General features: G+C 47.6%; 1 protein-coding gene across 10 annotated transcripts in view; it reads left to right on the top strand.

Moving 5' to 3' along the window:
- The window catches only part of DYRK1A (dual specificity tyrosine phosphorylation regulated kinase 1A), a 145,420-nt gene extending 124,571 nt beyond the window's left edge, over positions 1-20,849 (top strand). For all 10 annotated transcript variants that reach the window (XM_070071825.1, XM_008274878.4, XM_070071824.1 and 7 more), the window contains 4 exons: positions 839-979; positions 10,487-10,793; positions 11,936-12,060; positions 17,586-20,849. In XM_070071825.1, coding sequence (XP_069927926.1) covers positions 839-979; positions 10,487-10,793; positions 11,936-12,060; positions 17,586-18,206 — 1,194 coding nt within the window. In that variant the 3' untranslated portion in view covers positions 18,207-20,849. The remainder of the gene's footprint in view (positions 1-838; positions 980-10,486; positions 10,794-11,935; positions 12,061-17,585) is intronic.
- The last annotated feature ends 2,062 nt before the right edge of the window (positions 20,850-22,911 follow it).

Below are 22,911 nucleotides of genomic sequence, written 5' to 3'. Positions count from 1 at the left end.
TCCTCTGATAAAATATATTTAATTACTATGGGCCTTCCCTATCCTACGGATTCAATCAACATTGGATCGGAAATATCTGAAAAAATTCTGTCTGTAATGAGCACATGTAAACTTCTATCCTTGTCATTATTGCCTAAACAATGCAGTACAACAGCTAGTTACATACTGACATTTGATTAGGTACCGTATGTGGTACAGGAATGATTTAAAGCCTGCAGCAGGGTGTCAGCACCACGCCTTGCCATATAGGGGATGTGAGCACCCACAGACTTTGTTACTGTCCTTGGGGTGCTGAAATCAGCCCCCAGGACCTCTCGGGGTGACTGTTTCTCTGTATCGTTGTTCTCCTTCCCACTGTAATAGAGACTTGTTTCTGTCTGTGTGACTTGCTGCTGTATTTTGCTGAGGGTTGTGTCTAGAAAATAGTAGACCCTCAGTAATGGAGTGGATGATTCTGCACTTTTTAAGAAGAAGTTGGGTGCACGCTGTATTATGCGTGTGGGTTTCCATCTATAGTGGTTTATAACTAAAATGGGAACCTTCCGCCTTCCGCCCACCTTTCCTTGTCCTCGTATTTGTGACCCCTGACGTACCGCATTGACGTGTGTGTCTGAGTTTTCTGCCTTACCTTTTGTGGAGCGTTCACTTTCTGGGGAGCAGAGACTTGATGTCTCTTAGGTTCGTTGCTATGTGTTCAATGCCGAGAGGAGTGCCTGACACATAGAAGATGCTGAATTTACTTTTTTATAAATGAATAAATGAGTGGATGAATTGATGAGCATCAGTAAGATTACAGTAGCAATTATAGGCTTTATTTTTATTTTTATTTTTAATACAGGTAGATCAGATGAATAAAATAGTGGAAGTTCTGGGTATTCCACCTGCTCATATTCTTGATCAAGCACCAAAAGCAAGAAAGTTCTTTGAGAAGTTGCCAGATGGCACTTGGAACTTAAAGAAGACCAAAGATGGAAAACGGGTAAAGTTAGAGCTCCTTAATGTTTAAGCCTGTTATTTCTTCACCAGGGCTGTCCTTTTTTATAGCTCCTTTTGTATTTACTTGAAATCAGGTTTCAAGTTAACTAGGTAGACTTTTTATTCAAAAATTGAATACAGTTTGAACTATCTGTATGGACTAGTGTTTGCTTAATGCTCAGAGTTTTCTCTCTCTCTCTATCTTTAAAGATTTATTTTATTTTTTTAATTTTTATCTTATTTTTTTAAGATTTTATTTATTTATTTGAGAGACAGTTACAGACAGTGAGAGGGAGAGACAGACAGAAAGGTCTTCCGTCCATTGGTTCACTCCCCAGGTGGCCGCAACACCCGGAGCTGCGCCTATCCGAAGCCAGGAGCCAGGTGCCTCTTTCTGGTCTCTCATGTGGGTGCAGGGGCCCAAGGCCCTTGGCCACCCTCTACTGCTTTCCCAGGCCATAGAGGAGAGCTGGATTGGAAGAGGAGCAAACGGGACTAGAACCGGTGGCCATATGGGATGCCAGCGCTGCAGGCAGAGGATTAACCCACTGTGCCACGGCGCCTGCCCCAAAGATTGATTTATTTTATTTGAAGGTAGTTAGAGAAAGAAAGAGAAAGAGATCTCCCATCTGCTGGTTCACTCCCTAAATGGCCCCAACAGCTGGAGCTGGGCCAGACTGAAGCTAGGAGCATCTTCCAGGTCTCCCATGTGGGTGGTGAGGGACCCAAGCATGTGGACCGTCTTCCATTGCCCTCAGGCACGTTTGCAGGGAGGTGGATCGGAAGAGGAGCAGCTGGGACACGAATCAGGGCCTAATATGGGCTACTGGTGCTGCAGGTGACAGCTTTACCCACCACACACAGCACTGGCCCCCAAAGTTCTCTTTTAAGCTTCATTTTAAAAACCATATACCTGTATTTGAGATATCTGATCATATCACTTGCTGGTTTCAACATTAGAATCAGGAACTTTGCCATTCGTCACTCATAGCTTGGCAACTTAATGAAGTCACAACTGACAATATACCACAGCTGTGGACAGAAGTTACAATTTGTAGTGAGTTTTGTCTTGTTTTAATTTAGCTGGTGAAATATGTAAGAAGAGAATTTTGAGCCATTTTTTTTTTAAGGATATAATTGACTCTGATCCTCTGATAGATTTCAGATTGCTAGCTCAGTGACCCAGATAGCAGGAATTTCACATCTCTAAAATCTTCAGAAGTAAGGTATTTTAAAACACTGGGTTAATTTTAGAAATTTTCTTTTATCTGAGGGCTTTTTTCAGATGTCTACACTGTCTCAACAATAGAATAAATGATGGCAGTGTTGCGTCTTGATTTTCACTTTTGTTTCTGTATCTAAGTTTGCATATATATTTGTGATCTGGTTTGGTTGCAGTACTGGATGACTACTACATAAATAAGTGACTGACTGTGGCATATGTGTTTTATATGCGTGTACACACACATCCTCTTGGGCCTCGGTGCTGCATTTCAGCATTTCGGGGACTTTAACTTGACCCCACTTTACTGCTTTTGGCTCTTGCATTTTAGTGATGCTGCCACCAGGTGTCATTTTTAGTGAACTGAAGATGCTGGTGATTTGCTTTAACTCATTGACACATAGCTATGGAATTTTAACTGTTGATATCAAACAATATACTTTATAATATTCAAAAACATACATGAAATTGTATTTCACAGCTGATTTGTGACATATTGCCTTCTGCCTTATTTAAAGTCGAAGGCAGCACAATTTCCAGTTGCTAAATTATGCCTGCTTCCCATATCGTTAGCTTTATCCAGATAGCGTACAAGAACATAGCGCGGGAATGCTTAGCGTCACTGCCGGTCAGGGTGGCTCCTGCAGTGGAGTCGGTGTGGAGGGTTTGAGACATCCTCTGTGCTTTCTCTCGCTGTGGTAAAGGCTGGGACTACTTTCTGCGTTTTTGATCTTACTTACTTATTTATATTTTTGCTCCTACTATTTTTTTTTCTAAATAAAACTTTGATTCCATTCCATCTCTCAAATGTCTCTTAAAAAACAAAGTCAGGGCCGTCGCCGCGACTTACTAGGCTAATCCTCCACCTAGCGGCGCCGGCACACTGGGTTCTAGTCCCGGTCGGGGCGCCAGATTCTGTCCTGGTTACCTCTCTTCCAGACCAGCTCTCTGCTGTGGCCAGGGAGTGCAGTGGAGGATGGCCCAAGTGCTTGGGTCCTGCACCCCATGGGAGACCAGGAGAAGCACCTGGCTCCTGCCATTGGATCAGCGTGGTGCGCCGGCCGCGGCAGCCATTGGAGGGTGAACCAACGGCAAAGGAAGACCTTTCTCTCTGTCTCTCTCACTGTCCACTCTGCCTGTCAAAAGTCACAAACAACTGTGGACTGTTGCCTACCATTTCATCCCAACTGAACTGTAATTATATTTAATTAGTTCAGGATATTTCAGAAATGAACAGATCAGTCTTTCCCATTTATATTGAAAGTAAGTATCTTAATTAATATGTATTAATGTAGATTAACTGTATTTTTGTGAGGTTTCCCTTAGTTTCACTTAGCAATTGACTTAAACTTAATTTTTGAGTATGAAATAATTAATATCTTAACGGAAACATTTTTGTAACAAGAAATGCAGTCTGTATTCAGACATATTACAAAGGATACATGAGGGATTTTAAGCAGAGATATAAATAAGTGCACACACATTATCATTGGTTATCTTCGTGTACTTTATTCACATAGTGATTATGTTTCTATTTGTATCATTTTGTGTTTCAAAAGTACACATCAGAGTTTTCCACAAATGAAATCTATACCTACTATGTGTTCTTTTCTTTTGATGGTGATGAGGGATGAAGAAGTAAGACTCTAAATGATGTTCTTTTGTTGAAGAATAATTTATAGACAATTCTAATATTCTAATGCTGTTTGTTGAGTTTGAACCTCTGTACTGCATCCACTGACTCACATGAGAGAAGGGTACTTCCATGATCCCAGAGTTGTCTTGGGGCCTTTTTATGTCTCCCCATCCCTGCTCTGTCGTTTCTGTCATCATAGATTGGTTTGCCTATTCATTGGCAAGCTTTATAGAAACAGAATCATACAGTGCTTTTTATTTTGTTTTCTCTTTCACCTAACAAAACGATTGTTTTGGAAGTTTCATTCACATTATTGTATGTCTCCACAGTCACTTGATACCTTCCTAGTTTCTTCACTGAGTGTATCGTAACGTATCTGCATTGACATGGAAGGCATGTGTTTGTTTCCTGTTTGGGACTGTTAGGAATAAGGTTGTTACTAGAAAATTCTCATGCATGTTTTTGTGCATGTGTGTTTTTATTTCTCTGGCAGCACTAAGAGTAGCCCTTCCTGGTTGTAGATACATATGTGTTTGCCTTCTTTTTTTAGTTTGTTTAATATTTAAATTATTTTTAATTAAAAAAAATTTTCATTTACCTGAAAGTTCCGGAAGTCTGGAACTCAGTCTGGGTCTCCCAGGTAGGTGGCAGGGACCCACGTACTTGACCATCACTGCTGCCTCCCAGGGAGCTGGGTGGGAAGCAGAGGGACTGGGACTCAGACCAAGGACTCCAGTGTGGGACGTGGGTGGCCCAGATGGCATCATCACTGCTGCCCCAGATGCCTGCCCTGATTGACCTTCATGAAACTATCAAAATTGTCTTACCTGTTTGTATCCTCAGGATGTATGAAGAAGTCCTCATCATTTGATAGCTGGTCTAACCATTCCTGTTAGCTCTGTAGTGGTTTGTCTTTGTGTTTCTCCATGACTAATGAGAATGCCTTTTTTTAAAGATTTATTTATTTATTTGAAAGTCAGAGTTACAGAGAGAGAGAGGAAAGAGGGAGAGAGAGAGAAAGGTCCTCCGTTCACTGGTTCGCTCCCCCAGTGGCCGTGATGGCCTGCGGTGAGCTAGCTGATCAGGAGCCAGGAGCTTCCTCTGGGTCTCCCACACGGGTGCAGGGCCCAAGCACTTGGGCCATCCTGCACTGCTTTCCCAGGCCACAGCAGAGAGCTGGATTGGAAGTGGAGCAGCCGGGTCTTGAACCGGCGCCCACATGGCACCCCAGCAGGCCTGAGACTGCCTTTTCATGTGCTTTGTGTTGAATCTTTATAATCCTTTGCCCATTTATTGTTGGGTCTTGAGTATTAAGTTGTGAGGATTCCTCTTATAAACTGAGTGTAAATACTTTGCCATTATATGTCAGTATTTTCTGCTACACTATGACTTTGCCTATTCCTTTTCTTAATATCTTGATAAGCAGGAAATTCTAATACTGATATTGTTAGATTTGTCAAACTTTTTGAAAATACACAATTGTGTAGCTGAGAAATCTTTGCTGCTTACTTGTGAGGATAGTCTCCTGTCTGAACATCAGTGTAGGTCAGATGGCTTGTGTTCTTCCGTCTTTGTATGTCTAGATGCTTTTCTGTGTGTCTGAGAGAGGAGTGTACATCTTTACTTAAATTTTGGGATTTGTCTTAGTTTCTGTTTAGTTATATGTACTTTCTGAAACTCGATTGTGTATACCAATTAATTTTTGTTTTTTTAAATATTTATTTTATTTATTTGAAAGAGAGTTACAGAGAGGAGAGGGAGGGAGGGAGTTCTTCCATTGCTGGTTCCCTCCCCAAATGGCCACAATGGCTAGGGCTGCGCCAGTCAGAAGCCAGGAGCTTCTTCTGGGTCTCCCATGTGAGTGCAGGGGCCCAACGACTTAGGCCATCTTCTGCTGCTTTCCCAGACCACAGCAGAGAGCTGGATCGGAAGTGGAGCAGCCCGATCTCGAGCTAGTACCCATATGGATGCCAGCACTGCAGGCCAGGTCTTTAATCCGCTGTGTCACAGCACCGGCCCCACCATTTAATGTTGTTACGACTTACTAATAGATTGATCCTGTTATCTTCATGAAATGCCCATCTCTGTAATATTTGTCTTTAGGTCTACTTTATCTGTTTAATTTTACTACAGTCATTGCAGCTTTCTTATTTCTTAGATTATCATGCCATGTGCATGTACACATGCTTACCTTTTACTTTAAACCTGTCAGTACTTTATATTTAAAGTGATATAAGGTGTGACTTGTATAGGCAAGTTATGGTTGGGTCCTGTTTTCTAATCTAGTCTCTTCTGCAGTCAGTATTCAGTCTATAGGCTTGTGTTTAATTGTTTATTTATTTATTTGAAAGACAGAGTTACAGAGAGGCAGAGACACAGAGCTTCCTTCAGCTGGCTCACTCCTTGAATGGCTGTGATGGCTAGAGCTGGGCCAGGCTGAAGCCAGAAGCTGCTTCTGGGTCTCCCATGTGGGTACAGGGGCCCAAGCTCTTGGGCCATCCTCCCCTTCTTTCCCAGGTGCATTAGCAGCAAACTAGATTGGAAGTGGAACAGCTGGGACTTGAACCGGCGCTCGAGTTGGGATGCTGGCGTTGTAGGCGGTATGGTGGCTTTACTCCCCACACCACAGCACTGGCGCCATAGGCTTGTGATTGACTACTGTCTTATCTGCACTGCCTTAACTGTTCTTGGTACCTTGTTCCTTTTTTCCTGTCTTCTTTTGGGTTTATTGAATACTTTCTAGTATTGTATTCCATTTGCTCTGTGGACTTTTCCTTACTCCTTTAGTGTGGTGTTTTTATACACCTTTACAGGCAGAGTGGACAGTGAGAGAGAGAGACAGAGAGAGAAAGGTCTTCCTTTTGCCGTTGGTTCACCCTCCAATGGCAGCCGCTGCAGCCGGCGCACCGCGCTGATCCGATGGCAGGAGCCAGGAGCCAGGTGCTTCTCCTGGTCTCCCATGGGGTGCAGGGCCCAAGCACTTGGACCATCCTCCACTGCACTCCCTGGCCACAGCAGAGAGCTGGCCTGGAAGCGGGGCAACCGGGACAGAATCCGGCGCCCCGACCGGGACTAGAACCCGGTGTGCCGGCGCCGCAAGGTGGAGGATTAGCCTAGTGAGCCACGGCGCCGGCCTGAGTTTTTATACACCTTTAATATCATTTGTTTTAGAATAATACCACTCAATATCACTGTGTAGCAGTGATTCTCTCAAACCCTCTAACTCTCTTCTACCTCTTGTGTACCTGTTGATGTACATTACTTCTATGTAAGTCATATTCCTCGTGATACATTATTAACTACTTAAATAAAAGTGAAAAATAGACTGTAAAAAGTTTTGAAACACATAGGAATTGTGCTTATTTTCATTCTTCCTGAGGTTCTTTGTTTCTTTTTGCAATTCCTGGCTTTCATCTGATATTATTTTCCTTCAGCCTGATGATCTTTATTTAGCTTCTTGTTAAAGCAATCAATTATCTGAAAGTATCTTTATTATTTTTAAGAAAATATTCTCTGGCCGGCGCCGTGGCTCAATAGGCTAATCCTCCGCCTAGCGGCGCCGGCACACCGGGTTTTAGTCCCGGTCAGGGCGCCGGATTCTGTCCCGGTTGCCCCTCTTCCAGGCCAGCTCTCTGCTGTGGCCAGGGAGTGCAGTGGAGGATGGCCCAGGTGCTTGGGCCCTGCACCCCATGGGAGACCAGGAAAAGCACCTGGCTCCTGGCTCCTGCCATCGGATCAGCGCGGTGCGCCGGCCGCAGCGCGCCAGCCGCGGTGGCCATTGGAGGGTGAACCAACGGCAAAGGAAGACCTTTCTCTCTGTCTCTCTCTCTCACTGTCCACTCTGCCTGTCAAAAAAAAATAAGAAAATAAAATAAAATAAAAAAAAGAAAATATTCTCAGTGAGTCTAGATTTGAGTTTTCCAGCAAAGGAGAAAAGTGTTAGAGCTTACTTTCTGGATTACATTGTCCTGAAGAAGAGTCTGTGTTTCTTTCCTGGCTGATTTAGTGCTGGCTTTCGGTTTCATTTTCAGCAATTTGTTAGTTTATCTACATCTGGTTTCTTTGTTTTTTTCTCCACGGACTTGTCTGAGTTTCTTGGATCTGTCGATTGGCCTCTTTCATTAGTTTTTGGAATTCTTCAGACATTATCTTTTCAGATGTTTATTCTGCTTCAATCTTTCCTTGTTCTCCATCACTGTCTTACAACACATGGTGTTATCCCGGAGGTCTCTGAGCTGTCCACTCTCTTGCCTTTTGAGTTTTTATTTTGGATAATTTCTTTGCTCTGTGTTCTAGTTCACTGATTTTTCCCCCCATTTATTGAATCCAGACAGTTTGCTGGTAAAACCATTAGATTTTCCTCTTTTGATATCATATTTCTTATACATTTCTTTCTTTCTTTCTTTTCTTTTTTTTTTTTTTTTTTTTTTTTTTGACAGAGTGGACAGTGAGAGAGAGAGACAGAGAGAAGGGTCTTCCTTCCTTCCTTTGCCATTGGTTCAACCTCCAATGGCTGCCGCGGCCGGCGCGCCGCGCTGATCTGAAGCCAGGAGCCAGGTACTTATCCTGGTCTCCCATGGGGTGCAGGGCCCGAGCACCTGGGCCATCCTCCACTGCACTCCCGGGCCACAGCAGAGAGCTGGCCTGGAAGAGGGGCAACCGGGACAGAATCCAGCGCCCCGACCGGGACTAGAACCCGGTGTGCCGGCGCCGCAAAGCGGAGGATTAGCCTAGTGAGCCACGGCGCCAGCCATATTTCTTTTTTTTTTTTTTTAAAGATTTTATTTATTTATTTGACAGAGTTATAGACAGAGAGACAGAAAAGTCTTCTTTCCATTGGTTCACTCCCCAAATGGCTGCAATGGCCGGAGCTGCGCCGATCCGAAGCCAGGAGCCAGTGCCTCCCCCTGGTCTTCCATGCGGGTGCAGGGGCGCAAAGACTTGGGCCATCTTGTGCTACCTTCCCAGGCCATAGCAGAGAGTTGGACTGGAAGAGGAGCAACTGGGACTAGAACCTGGCGCCCGTATGGGATGCAGGTGCTACAGGCAGAGGATTAACCTAGCGTGCCATGGCACCGGCCCTCTTACATATTTCTGCTTGTCCTTTTAAAAAAATATATGTTTTTCTTCTGAAATTTCCCTTCTATTCATAAATATTGTCCACCTTTTGAACTGAATGCATGTACTTGGAAGTGCCTCACTACCAGTTTCAACATGTGGGCCGTTTATTGATGTGGATCTTCGATTAAGTGTTTCTCCAACTTGGTTATGGACTCTGTTTTTCTGTTTGGTCCATGTGTCTTTCATTGTTGTTAATGTATGCTGAACTTTGTGTTTAGAAACAAACTGTTGAGGTGGAAGTGCACCGTACTTCCTGTTGCACAGAGGCATACATCTTGCTCGGCAGGGTGCTGGTGTGGGGCGGGGTCAGTCTTGTTAGCAGCTTCACTGCTGCTGGCCTTGCTCAGCCTCGATTTCACTACTCTCTTGATTTTTTTTTAAGATTTATTTATTCATTTGAAAGTCAGAGTTAGGGAGGAGAGAGATCCTTCATCCAGTGGTTCGCTCCCCAGATGGCTACAGTGGTCAGCACAGGGCCGATCCAAGGCCAGGGTCAGGAGCTTCCCTTGGGTCTGTCACCTGGTGCAGGGGCCCAGGCACTTGGGCTCTCTTCCGCTGGTTTTCTCAGGCCATTAGCAGGGAGCAACTGGGATGTGAACTGGCACCCATATGGGATGCCAGTGTCACAGGTAGTGGCTTTACCCATATGTCACAGTGCCAGCCCCTCCTGATTTGTTTTGAGGTGGAACCAGTGTGTGTCCTGAGCACCAGGGAGAGGCAAGCTGTCGGCATGTTTCTGCCCAGCCACCAGCCCCCTCTGCTGACTCACGCCTGGGAGCTGCTTCTGCTGCTCTGCGCCATCCACACCGGCTTCCTCCCAACACAGGTCCCTTCTCTCTGGAGAGAGGCCTCTCTAGACTTCAGTTCATTCTGGTTCCTTTGGATGCCTAGCTCTGGTGCGTTCCTAGTAAGCCATGATTTTGTGACCAACCTCACTTGCTCTTGCTTTTAAAATGGGGAGTTATCTTGTAAATTTCTACATCGCCACTAGAAGCAAAAGTCCAGTAGTGCTATTCTGAATAAATTCAGTATTTGTAGACATTTTAAAGATTATACCATTATCTATTTAACAATGAGTTTTCAGAAATCTCCTCTGGTGTTAAAGAGATGCATTATTGAGTGTATTTTCTGAAGGGAGACATAGAGAGCAACCTGATTTTTTCACCCTGGACAGGTAGGGTTAGACCAGTTCTTTTCCCTCCAGTGAGCCGCTGTTGTGAGGCAGGTGTGTGTGAGCGCAGGTAGAAAATGCGTTGGCTGGCTCAGTGTGCTTTTGGCCTGTTCTCTGACGTTGTTTGTATTCCCTGTGAGAGTACAGAAGCCGGTGTGGCTGCAGTCGCACCCAGACAGGCGCTGGGTCAGGGCCGCGTTTGCTGACTTCTGAGATCTTCACACTCACCTTTGGTCTCAGAGGAGCACTGAGTGAACGTGCAGGGGATGTGAGCACAGCACATGCCGCACGCCATCTGAAGTCATTATGTAGGCTTTACCTGTCCATCCAACTTAGAGAAAGCCTCTCTCTTCTCTTCCAGGAGTACAAGCCACCAGGAACCCGTAAACTTCATAATATTCTTGGAGTGGAAACAGGAGGGCCTGGTGGGCGACGAGCTGGGGAGTCGGGTCACACGGTAGCTGACTACTTGAAGTTCAAAGACCTCATTTTAAGGATGCTTGATTATGACCCCAAAACTCGAATTCAACCTTATTATGCCCTGCAGCACAGTTTTTTCAAGAAAACAGCTGATGAAGGTACAAATACAAGTAACAGTGTGTCCACAAGCCCTGCGATGGAGCAGTCCCAGTCCTCAGGCACCACCTCCAGCACGTCGTCCAGCTCAGGTGTGTGCCCCTCGCCCAGCCAGGCTGCGCATGCGGGGTGTTCTCTGCTCGGGGTCGGAGTCTCTCAATGTGCTTATAAGCTGGTGAATGAGATCACGAGGAATTAGTTTATTTCCATCTGTTTTTCGTGGTTTGTTGCAAATTCATCTCTCTACTGGATCCCTTGTTTAATCACGCACAAAATAAAACCTCCTTGGTAGTTGGAAGCAAGTATTTATTAGCCAAGTTTTATCTTATGTATTTGAAAGGCAGAGAGACAAAAAGAGATCTCCTATAAACTGGTTCAATCCCAAAATACTTACAACAACCAGAGATGGACCAGGCTGAAGCCAAGAGTCAGGAATTCTGTCTGGCTCTGCCACATGGGTAACAGGGACACAACCACTTGAACCAGAAGCTGTTCCCACCTTGTATGTTCCTGTTAGCAGGAGGCTGGTGTGGAGAACAGAGCGGGGTTTGCACTCTGACACTCTGATACGGGATGCAGGTACCCCACGGGATGGCTTAACCACCGTATCGAATGCTCATTCCTGAATTCTTTTTCTAATGAAATTGTTTTATTCACATCCTTTAATTTTCCTGTAATTGAAACCAAACTTGATTGTATTTTGATTCACTGGATTTTTTTCAGAGATTTATTTTATTTATTTGAAAGAATTACAGAGTGATCCATCTGCTGGTTCACTCCTTTAATGGCCACAACAGCTGGACTGGGCCAGATCAAAACTAGGAGCCTGGAACTCCATCCGGGTCTCCCTCATGCGTGGCCGGGGTCCAGGTACCTGGGCCATCTTATGCTGCTTTCCCAGGTGCGTTAGCAGGGAATTGGATTGGAAATGTAGCAGCTGGGACTGGAAGTGGCTCTCCTGTATGATGCTAGTGTTGCAGCTAACTACTTAACATGCTGTGCCACAATGCTGGCCCTGGCTCAGTGGTTGATTTGGGAGAACTTAGAGAAACTGATGACTTTACGATATACTTTAAAGTTAATATTTAAATTTTTTAATTATAAAAAATTTTTGATTGGCAGTCACTGTACCTATTTGTGTAGTGTGATAATTTGATACATGTATACTATATGCACTGCTCAAGTGTGCTTTGAGTTTTAAAGTCACAAGTTGCTTTGTGTCGTGGTGTTGAAGGTGGATCATCGGGGACGAGCAACAGTGGGCGAGCCAGGTCGGATCCAACACATCAGCACCGGCACAGCGGGGGCCACTTCACGGCCGCCGTCCAGGCCATGGACTGCGAGACACACAGTCCCCAGGTAAGCTCTCACGTCGCCCGCGTTGGACGCAGAGGCTCTAGAATGACTCCCTCATGTGCCCCTGTTTGTCTTGTGGAATCTGGCTCTTGCAGCGCCTCTCCTGTGAAGGGCTGGCTGGTGCTGTTGGGTGTGCACCTGTTGTCCCGCATGCTTTCTTCCTGTGTTCACCTATTTACTGTCTCAGCGACGTCTGAGACTGCCTGGGTTAGGTGACTTTCCCTGATCCCCATCTTAACTACTACCCCTCTGCCTTCCAGGGCCTGGTACTCGTCATACTCCTGGATTCTGAGTCTGTGTGATAAGATTTTAGCCCATGTTTTTGTCTATGCTTTTTAAACCTTTTAAAGAAGTAATGTTTAAAATTGGGGTGAGGAGGCAGATGGTGATGGTGAAAATATTTAAATACTCCTGTAAAGTAGTAAGTTAGTTCCCCCTGAGCCTTGCTCTGTGACATGGGAGGCCAGCCTGTAGTTCCGGTCACTGCCCACTCCCCAGACTCGGGCTGAAAGTGCTGGCACAGCCGGGAGGCTCCCAGGACGCCTCCAGTCACCATCTCTCTTCCTGCCTCTTAGCAGTCCTTGCTCCCCTTGCCTGGAGAGGGAGCTCTGCCTCCGTGTGTGCACTCGACCACATTTCTCCCTCACCCTCCCCAGCGCTGGGGCGGGCCTCCTGCTCCCCTGTCGCCCGGGCTTTCTTGGGACTGTGCTCTTGGTCACCCTCTCTACCCTGTTCTTGGCCTCTCCCTCTTATTTCCTGTTGATCAACATTTGATGAAACCCGGTCTCTGCCATCTTGAGCAGAACCTCTGTCTGACTGCCTGTCTCTCTGACTCTGCCTTCGGCCACTGTCGTCTCCGTCTCCTCACCGGCTAAGGTCTGCCACATTAGTGTCCTGCCTCCTGCCCCACTGCCACCCTTGAGTCCAGTGGACGCCTAATGCCATCTAATGTTTTGCTTCCTGGCCATGTTGGATGCTGTTGACTTCTCCCTGTCCTCTGAGGGCCACCTCTGGTTTCCATGGCAGAATGTCCACTACCCCCACTTCTCCGCCCTCTGCTTCACTGACCCGGCTTGTAGCATCTCCTCTCCTGTTCCCCTGGACACCTGGCGTTTCTGGAGGTCCAGCCTGTGACCCGCCCCTTCTGATGACTGCAGTCACCACCACGTCTGTGATTCCTAATCTGCTTCTGGCCGAGATTTCTTCCCTGAGCCCCAGTGCCTTTATTTCTGAGTTTTTAAAGATTTATGTATCTTCATTTTACTTGAAAGGCAGAGAGACAATGAGACATGACAAGAGCTGTTCCACTCGCTGGTTCACTCCCCAAATGCCTGCAGTGGCCGGAGCAGAGCCAGGCCAAAGCCAGGTACTTGGGCCATCTTATGTTAGCACTCCATCTGGGTCTCAGACTCACGTGGGTGGTAGGCCCTGAGTGTTTGGCTTTTCTGCCTCTCATACCCTCTCTAGCATTCTGCTGAGTCGTCGTACACCCAGTTCCGTTGGCCTGTACCACCACTCTCACCCCTGCAGCCGAGTGAGGCTGACCGAGCAGACTGAGCTCACTGTTCTCTCTGCGTTGAACCACTCTTCGCCTTCCCCTTGCACCTAAAATGCAGCTCAGACCTCTTGCCAAGGTGCCCAGGAGTCCACGCCCTGGGCCCATGCAGGCTGCTCCTCCTCCTTCCCACTGCACTCACACTGCTGCTTGTGTGCCGCGTGTCACGGCTCTTCCTCTGCTGCCTGGGCCAGGTCTCGGCCTGGGTGCTCTGTGCTGCTCAGTCTTCTGCTCTAGGTCTTGACTTAGCATCGCTCCTGCCAGGGACTCCCCTGATTCTCCATCCTTCCCCCTTCTCAGTACAGCGAAGACGGAGACACCAGGAGCACCCACCCGTGTGCCTCCCACTCCTTCATTGCTCAGTGTCTGGACGGTTGATGCAGTCATGGTGAAAGGCAGTCAGTTTTATGGAGGACTCCATGAAGTTGGCCTTTGTTCCATGTCCTCTAGCCACCCAACTCTAATAAAAACTAACATTAATTAGGGTTTTGTAGCCATTTTTGGTATCTCTTATGCATACACCAGCAAGTATGATTGTCACCCAGTTTCTGTACACAAATAGTAACACACCATACACTCCTTTTAACATCTTAGTTTGTCCACATTTGATAATATATTTTGGAGCTCTTTTTTATTTTTTTAAATATTTATGTAATTATTTGAAGGAGGGAGTTCTTCCATCTGCTGGTTCAGATGCCTGCAATGGTCAGGGCCAGGCCAGGCCAGGCGAAAACCAGGAGTTTAATCTGGGTGTCCCACGTGGGTGGCAGGGGCCTAAGGACTTGGGCTATTTTCTAGTGCTTGCGCAGGTGCAGTAGCAGGGAGCTGGATTGGAAATGGAACAGCCAGGACTCGAGCTGGCGCCCGTGAGGGTCTGGCGCCCTGGAGCCCTTCTTTGTCAGTAAGAGACAGGTGCTGCAGCCTTCAGAGGGCTGGGGGCGGAGTTGCAGGGTTCTACACTGTTTAGATATTCTCTAGGTCGTGCTGCTGTTTCCCTGTTACTGAATATTTATTTCATTTCCAATATTTTTTTACTATTATAAATAATGGTGCAATCATCCAGAGTATCTCAGTTCTGGGAGACTCAAAAAATTCATGGAAACTGCCTGCCCCGAGAAAAGCATGCATGGATTTCAAAAATCATCTTTTCATTTCGTTTTCCATGAACACAAAAGACCTCTCCATAGAGGCACACGTGTAAGTGCCCTGTGGTGGGGATTGCCGGGTCAGGGGTAGTGTCAGCTCCAGGAGTCGATGCCGAGTTGCCTCCCACGTGATCGCCCATTCAGCGACTGGAACGGCTGCAGCGTTTAACGTCCTTGGCAGTGGTTCTCCCATGTACCTATGGTGAACTGTGGCCCAAAAATCTAAAATGGAAAATTACTGAAACGGTGTGTAAGTTTGAGATTCTGCAGCATTCTGAGTCGTGTGCCGGACTCTCGCCAGCCTGTCTGGGACCTGTGTCATTGTCTCCTGGCCGCATCCGTGCCCCGGGTGCTGCCTGTTCGTGAGTCCCTCGGTAGGCATCTTAGTGTGACAGGTGCCACTCAAATGTGGTGCCTGTGTTCAGGCAACCCTGGTTTTACTTAGTAACGACCCCAAAGCTTGGGATTGGGTGCTGCCAATTCAGAGACGCCAAGGAAAACCGTAAGCGCCACCTTCAATGAGCAGGTCAATGTACACCAAGCTATTTGGAGAGAGCCCTTATTCACGTAACTTTCACTACACTGTGTTGTGTATTCTGTTACTGTTGGTTACTAGCGATCTCTTACTGCACCAAGTATACTGTCTAAGCTCAAGTATCACACAGGGCGGTGCTGTGAGAAAAAGCACGGTGCAGTCAGCCCCCGTGGCTGTGGGTCCGTAGCCACCGACCCCCAGCTGCAGAGCGGAGACACTTGGCAGACAGTTGGATGGATGTGGGCTAGACGTGCTCAGACTTTTTTTCTTGTCATCATTCCCTAAACAATACAGTAGAACAGCTGTTTGCATACTATTTACACTGTGCTAGAGGTGATTCACAGGGAATGGGAGTGCATGGGTTTGTGCCCACTTCCCAGCACGGACTTGCACGTCCGAGAATTTGAGTATTCATGAGGTGGGAGGGAGGCTTCTGGAGCCAGCTCCCCCCAGGTACCGAGGGACCCCTGTTACATACGGGGTTGATGCTAGTCACCGTTTCCTGCGTCCACTGGGGGTCTTGGGACATCCCCCTCATTTACAGGGTGGCTGCTGTTGTGTGTTTTATCTGAGAACTGCCAGTTACTCTATTGCACTGTTTTCAGTGGTGTCTCTGAAAGTTTGGTTCTCAGGCCATCTGTGTTGAATGAAACTTAACCAGTTTGCACTAGTGACTGGTTACAGACAAGTCTTTGCCTTCCTAGAGTTTACAGTGACATAAGTAAATAAATTACAAGTAGGCCAAACTCTGGGGCTGGTGTTGTGGTATAGAAGGTTTATCCCATATTGGAGCACCCATTCAATTCCTGGCTCCTCTACTTCTGCTGATCCAGCTCCCTGTAATGCACCTGGGACGGTAGCAGATGATGGCCCCAAGAGCTTGGGCCCCTGCACCCATGTGGGAGACTTGGACGGAGCTCCTGGCTCCTGGCTCCTGGCTCTGGCCTGGCCCAGCTCTGGCTGTTGCAGCCATTTGGGGAGTAAATTGGCAGGTGGAGACATGGTCTCTCTACCCTCCCCCCAGTCTCTCTTTCTCTTTCTCTTTCTCTTTCTCTTTCTCTTTCTCTGATGTTCTGCTTTTCAAATAAATCTTTTTAAAAAAATGTCGAACTCTGATCAAAAGATAGCCCCCAAAATGTGTTAGCTTAAAGGCACGAAGTTTCTTTTTTTTCTTTTTTCTTTTTTTTTTTTTTTTTACTCTAATAGCACAGGGTAGACATTCAGGTTAGTGGCATATCTGCCTTTCTGTGTGTTGGTCTCAGACCATTTTGTGACTCCACTGTCCCCTGAGGCCTGGTTGTCCACTGCATTCAGCAGGCACACATGAGAGGAACTGTGTGCCAGGCTAGCAGTGACCTCCATGACGTTCATTTGTATCCCATGCCACGCTGAGTGCAAGGGGAGCTGGGAAGTGTAGTGTGGCCCTGTGCTCAGGTACACGTGTGCGCACGTGTGGTGTGCGCTGTCAGCAGGTGTCTTCCACAGACTGAAAGAGGCATCCTGGCAGAATAGAAGGAAGCGCGTGCTAGGCAGAAGGGCGCTGTGAGTGTGAACACCCCGTGGCGCTTGAAAGCTCTCAGCCAGTGGAAGAATGCAGACAGCGCCCTCTGTGCTTGGAGCCCACAGCCGGGGTGGGGTGGGGTGCTGGCTGGAGAAGCAGCCGTGGGCCAGGTCACGCAGCTGTTGCGCGTTTGGATCATTTCATTCCTGCAGTTGTAGCGAGCGGCCTTTGAGAAAGATTTTAAAAGGAGAGATTGGGTTTGTGTTTGTAGGAGATTGTGCCTGCTGCCCTTTGGTGCGTGAGCTGGAGAAGGGTCAGGACAAAGGTGTTAGTGTAGGCCTAGCCGCAGGTGGCTTGGAAGGAGAGAGGGTGGAGGAGTTGGAGGAGAGACCGGGTTGGGATCTGGTTTGAAGGCCGGCTCGGCAGTACTTCCTGATGGCTCGGATGGAGGGATTGTTAAGCACTGGATAGGACCAAGACAGACGGGGAAAGGAGGGGCTTCGGGGGAGGTAGCGAGTTCCTTCTGAGCCTTCTAGAAGTGCTGTCTGGCCCTTAACTAAGGAAGGTCGTGAACAGGACTCCTGTCACCAGTACCGCTCCCAGGAAAGGGGCAGCGCTCGAGGTGAAATGTGTCACTCTGGAACCTGTTTTCGATTTGTGTTATAGAACTGTGTAGTGTTAGAAGTTTGAAGCCCATCTCTGATTCATGTAAATGTGAGCGTCAGCGCTTATCGGGGGAGGAAGGCTGAGAAGCAGTGCTCTAGTAACCTTGTTCTCAAACTGTGCTCGCAGGTGCGTCAGCAGTTCCCTGCTCCTCTTGGTTGGTCAGGCACTGAAGCTCCTACACAAGTCACTGTTGAAACTCACCCCGTTCAGGAAACAACCTTCCACGTAGCCCCTCCGCAGAACGCACTGCATCATCACCATGGAAACAGTTCCCACCACCACCACCATCACCACCACCACCACCACCACCATGGACAGCAAGCCTTGGGCAACCGGACCAGGCCGAGGGTCTACAATTCTCCAACGAATAGCTCCTCTACCCAGGATTCCATGGAGGTTGGCCACAGTCACCACTCCATGACATCCCTGTCTTCCTCAACGACTTCTTCCTCGACATCGTCCTCCTCTACTGGTAACCAAGGCAACCAGGCCTACCAGAACCGCCCAGTGGCTGCTAGCACCTTGGACTTCGGACAGAATGGAGCTATGGACGTCAATCTGACCGTCTACTCCAATCCCCGCCAGGAGACTGGCATCGCTGGACATCCAGCATACCAGTTTTCTGCTAACACAGGTCCTGCACATTACATGACTGAAGGACATCTGACGATGCGGCAAGGGGCCGACAGAGAGGAGTCCCCCATGACAGGAGTGTGTGTGCAGCAGAGTCCTGTAGCTAGCTCGTGACTACATCGAAACTTGAGTTTGTTTCTTGTGTGTTTTTATAGAAGTGGTGTTTTTTTCCAAAAACAAAGTGCAAAGCTGCTTGAGTCAGAAGGAGATTAACAGACACACTGAACCGCTACAAGAGGGCAAAGCTGGCTTCTTTTTTAACTTGAAAAGATTGCAAAGGGACAATGAAGTTTTTACAGAGCCATGTCCAAGCCCATCTTCACGGGTCGCTCCGAGCTGTCCTCGTTCAGCCTCCCTCATTTCACTTGCCACATCCCCGTCATCGTGGGTTTTTTTGTCTTTCTATTCAACAAAAGTTAATGTTCAGATGTTGGTCTTGGTCATTTGCCAACTAATTTTAAAATAAAAAGGCACTGCACATAATTTGCATAAAGGGCCCCATAAGGGTGATACTTTTTCCCCTCCTATTTTGCCCCTTTTTTGTTTTTGTTTTTGGTTTTGGTTTTGGTTTTGGTTTGGGTTGGGGGTGGGCTGGGGTGGGAACTTTGGGTTTTTAAGTCCTCTAAACACTCTCCCGGGCACGGAAACCCAGTACTGTAAGGAAGAGGGCCTCCAGCTTCCACAAGCGTCGTCTTCGGCTGTGTGCGGGGCCGGTTGTGTTGGAGTGTGTCGGGCGCACTGAGCGAGCCGAGTGGCGGGGCTCAGGACTCTCCTGTCTGAACCTACTGAGGAGCAAAGCAGCAGTGACACGGGATCCTGTGGGTCTCCTGTGCAGACACCACAGTGAGATAGGAACGGACGTGACTGGTCTCCCAACCAAGGTGCACTGAGAAGCAATCAGCGGGTCGCTCGTGGCCAGTCCTGGGGAGGTCTGAGTGGTGGTCTTTGGGATAACCTTTGGCCTTATGGATTTGGACTCGAAACTAGAAGAGCCTACCATTTCAGATGCAATCACTTCGGACATGCGTTCGCAGACAGTCCTTAATGCTGAAAACACAGAGAATGGGTAACTCAAGAGGCCTTTCTTTTAGAATAGACTTTGTGACCCACTAATTGTAAGGTATCGCAAGGTCACTTTGCGTGTGTCATAAAGCTGGCTTCCTTATTGGTTGAAGGTCACAGAAGTAGTGGTTTGCTTTGATGGAAATAGCTACAGCTGTGTCCCTTCCCGCTTTTTCCTTTTCCTTCCTTCGGCTTTTTCTCGGCACGTGGTATCTCCACCGTTTCTTCTGCACAAAGATGTCTTCTGTTCATCCTGAACATTTTTAAAGAAATGCAGAATTTTATGTGACTGCTTTTTTGCCTCACAATTATGCTGTGAATTTTACAAAAATTTATTTTCTTTTTTGATAATTTATTGTACCAAAGCTGTTTTTATAGCACATAGATGTCTGTAACCAATAATGTAGCAGTTCTGCACTTTGACACAAGGTGTAACTAGACCATTTTTAAATGTCAGTTGAAAATTATGGCTGTACTATTGCTTAAACAAAACTGGAACTGTTGTCGAATCCATAGCCAATACATTTACAGCAATCTGTGTACTGAACATAATAGATTGACACCTAATTCAAGATTACCACATCTGTTACATTCTCAGTGTGTTCAGGCTTCTGAGGGTAAAGGGACACTGGGTCCAGAAGCTGTGGAACAGCAGTCGATTCTTGCATTCCTGAGTAACCACTCGTACACTCGAGAGCAAGACCTTGATGGCACCCGCAGGTCCCCCCGAGAGCGGGAGGGAAGCAGACCCCGCGCGTGAGCCGAGCGCGAAGGCTGGCACTTACCAGGCGCCTCGTCTTCGACTACGCTGCCTTAATGTCACGCAGTCTGGCGGCTGCTCACATTTGACTTCCCATTTTAAATTGGCCAATTTGAGGGTGTTAGCCTTCGGAGCAGTTCAGTCGGGAGAAGGAAGAGAAACAGTTTTACTTGTCCAGGATCAAAAGGAGCAGTAATCTACCTCTGCCGAGAACCCTGTTCAGAACAGCGCAGCCCAGCACCGCGGTTCTTTTCATTGGTCAATTCCATGTGGCTGACTAGGTCAATTTTTTCTGAACAAAAGCAGGTTTTTATATGTGAACAGTGACAAAAGGCTGAAAACTATGTAAATGTGAATGAAACTTGGAAATACCCGTTTTTATAAACCACAGACATTTTTCGTTGTAGATCAGGAAGTCCATATTTATTTTGTAATTCAGCGTCAAGCCTGTGGATGATTTTTTTTTAACTGGGTAGTTTACCGCGAGTGAAAGGATATCCTCTCGAGTCTAGCAATGCCGAGGAGTTCAGTAGTTACTGCTGCGTGGGAATGTAAGGCTAAGATCTTACGTGGGTCAGGTCATTTTTTTTTTCCTGTGCTGGTTGCCACATCTTAGCAAGCACCAAAAAAACAAACAAAAACCTAAAGCAGTTTTTAAACCGATACTTACATCAAGGAGATGGTGAGATGCAAGGCTTCTGCATACTGTGTCACGTCACAGTCCAGTTTTGTGTGCTTCACTACACAGTTTGGTTACAGGACTTCTGTGCATTGTAAACATAAACAGCATGGAAAAGGTTAAATACCTGTGTTCAGATTGTAAGATCTAGTCCGGACTTGCTGTGTATATTGTAACGTTAATGAAAACAGAACCCCCCTTTGTATTATAGTCATGCGGTCTTATGTATGATAAACAGTTGAATAATTTGTCCTCAGACTCTTTACTATGCTTTTTTTAAAACTAAGTTAAGAAAAATGTAAACCCAGTAAAAATCTTCCTATGCAGTTACGCTGGTCCAGGTCTGGTAGGTCCGCGGAGGCGCAAGGCGGCGCTAGCACAGGTTTCTTGTCGATTTCAGGTCGATTTCTCGGAGGGGTGACCAAAGCCACAGAAGTCCTCTGGGATTCGGAGTGCTACTATTCCCCCGGGGGGCGTGCCCGGGGGTGTGACCTGCTTGTGACCTTGCGGGCTTGGACCTGCTTGGGTGAAGGAGGAGTCTGGGTACCCTTGTCCCCGCCCCGGCCCTCACCGTACTCCACACCAGGGACTTGGTAGAGCTGCCAGTGAATCGGTGTCGCACCTGGTGTCCTCTCTTTCTGCGTAGATAGATATTAAGGTGGCTCTCAGAAGGTAAGACGTTTTAAGGAATGAGGTTTGGGCTTCATAAAAGTTGAACTAGCCACATTGTGAGAAAGGGAAACAACTTTAGTATTTTCTTAGGGCGTAAGAATTTTACTTAGATAAGCACCTTTTGTGATACTGTAGGAAAAAACATCAGAACTGAATTTTTATTTAATGAGTGGTGTGACCACGTGTATAAAATCATTACCTGCGGCGCAGAGTGACAGCTGTGTTTGCCCCTGTGCTGGGTCCCAGCTTGGACGCAGCTTAGCATCGCGTTCTTAATAGGAGACACGCGCAGACCCGTGAAGGTGCGGCCGGAACACCGCGGCGCGTTGGGCGCGCTGCCCAGTTTCCTCTCGCTGTTGCTTTCTTTTGTTAGCCCACACACCCCAGGCTCGGCGCTCCACTTCCTGGCCCTGTTTTTGTCTTTGCCTTTGCTGTGTGTGTGTGTGTGATGGTGTCCATAGTAACAGAGCGGATGGTTCGTTCCAAATCCACGGCCTGGCCTTGGTGCCACGTGTGGGCAGGACACGGGCTGCGCACAGACTGGGCACATCGTGGCCGTGCTCGGCCGTCTTCCATGTACTTGGAGCAGTGTTGCAGACGTGGAACGTTCTTTGTTGTCAGGCAGCGAGTCCTGACCTAGGCTTGTCTCCCAGGATGAAGACATCGGCCCTAGAAGAAACCCTGAGAAAATAGCTTATTTTGTTTGTTATCATCCTTTGAATGCCTGAAAGATGCTCCGTAAGTGCCTCCACCAAGAGCCATCCTGCGGGTGCCAGCGCGGCCCTCCCCTGCACGGGGAGTTCTCCCTGGTCCCTGTGGGACGCACTGGGTGCTTGCTGGGAGGAGACGGGATGAGTGTGGTGAGAGGCTCCCCGCGTCGCCGGCTCCCAGAGAGCCTGTGCCGTCAGGGGACGGGATCAGGAAGCAAGCCGTTCCTGTAACTAAGAATACTGCAGAGCACTGGCAAGTGGGGGCGTGTGCGGGCACCTTAATGGCCTCCTAATTCCTCACCTTAAATCTTCACCCAACGGCGTTTCTCCAGGGGAACTGATTTAAGACACACATAGGCACCACCCACAGATTTCAATACACTGTTTACCTGAAAAAAATTTTTTTTAAGATTTTTATTTATTTCTTTGAGAGGTAGAGTTACCGAGAGGGAGAGGGGTCTAACATCTGCTGGTTCACTCCCCAGATGGTCCGATCAGGAGTTAGGAGCTGCTTTTGGGTCTCCTCCGCGGGTGTCGTCTTCCACCGCCTTCCCAGGCCATAGAGAACTGGATGTGGATAGGAAGAAGAGCAGCTGGGACACGAACCAGCGCCCATTGGAGACGTTGGCGCTGCAGGCGGTGGCTTAGCCCACTACGCCTCAGCACTAGCTGTTTTTAAAGTCTTACGGGTGAAACCCAGCTTCTATCACTGGCTCACTCCCCAAGGGGCCCCATCAGCTAAGTCTGGGCCAGCAGTTCCATCCAGGTCTCCCACGTGGGTGGTAGGGACCAGACTCCTCGGGCCATCCCCCACTGCCTTCCCAGGCACGTTAGCAGGGTGCTAGATCCCAAGCGGAGCAGCCTGGACCAGTAAGCAACAGCTTAACCTGCGGCAGCACCACGCCAGGCCCCTGCGGACTTTTGTCTTCATAATTT

Source organism: Oryctolagus cuniculus, chromosome 4, assembly GCF_964237555.1.
Source record: "Oryctolagus cuniculus chromosome 4, mOryCun1.1, whole genome shotgun sequence".
Taxonomy (NCBI): Eukaryota; Metazoa; Chordata; class Mammalia; order Lagomorpha; family Leporidae; genus Oryctolagus; species Oryctolagus cuniculus.
The sequence above is the reverse complement of the archived record's forward strand: the minus strand, read 5'-3'. Positions and strand labels throughout refer to the sequence as shown.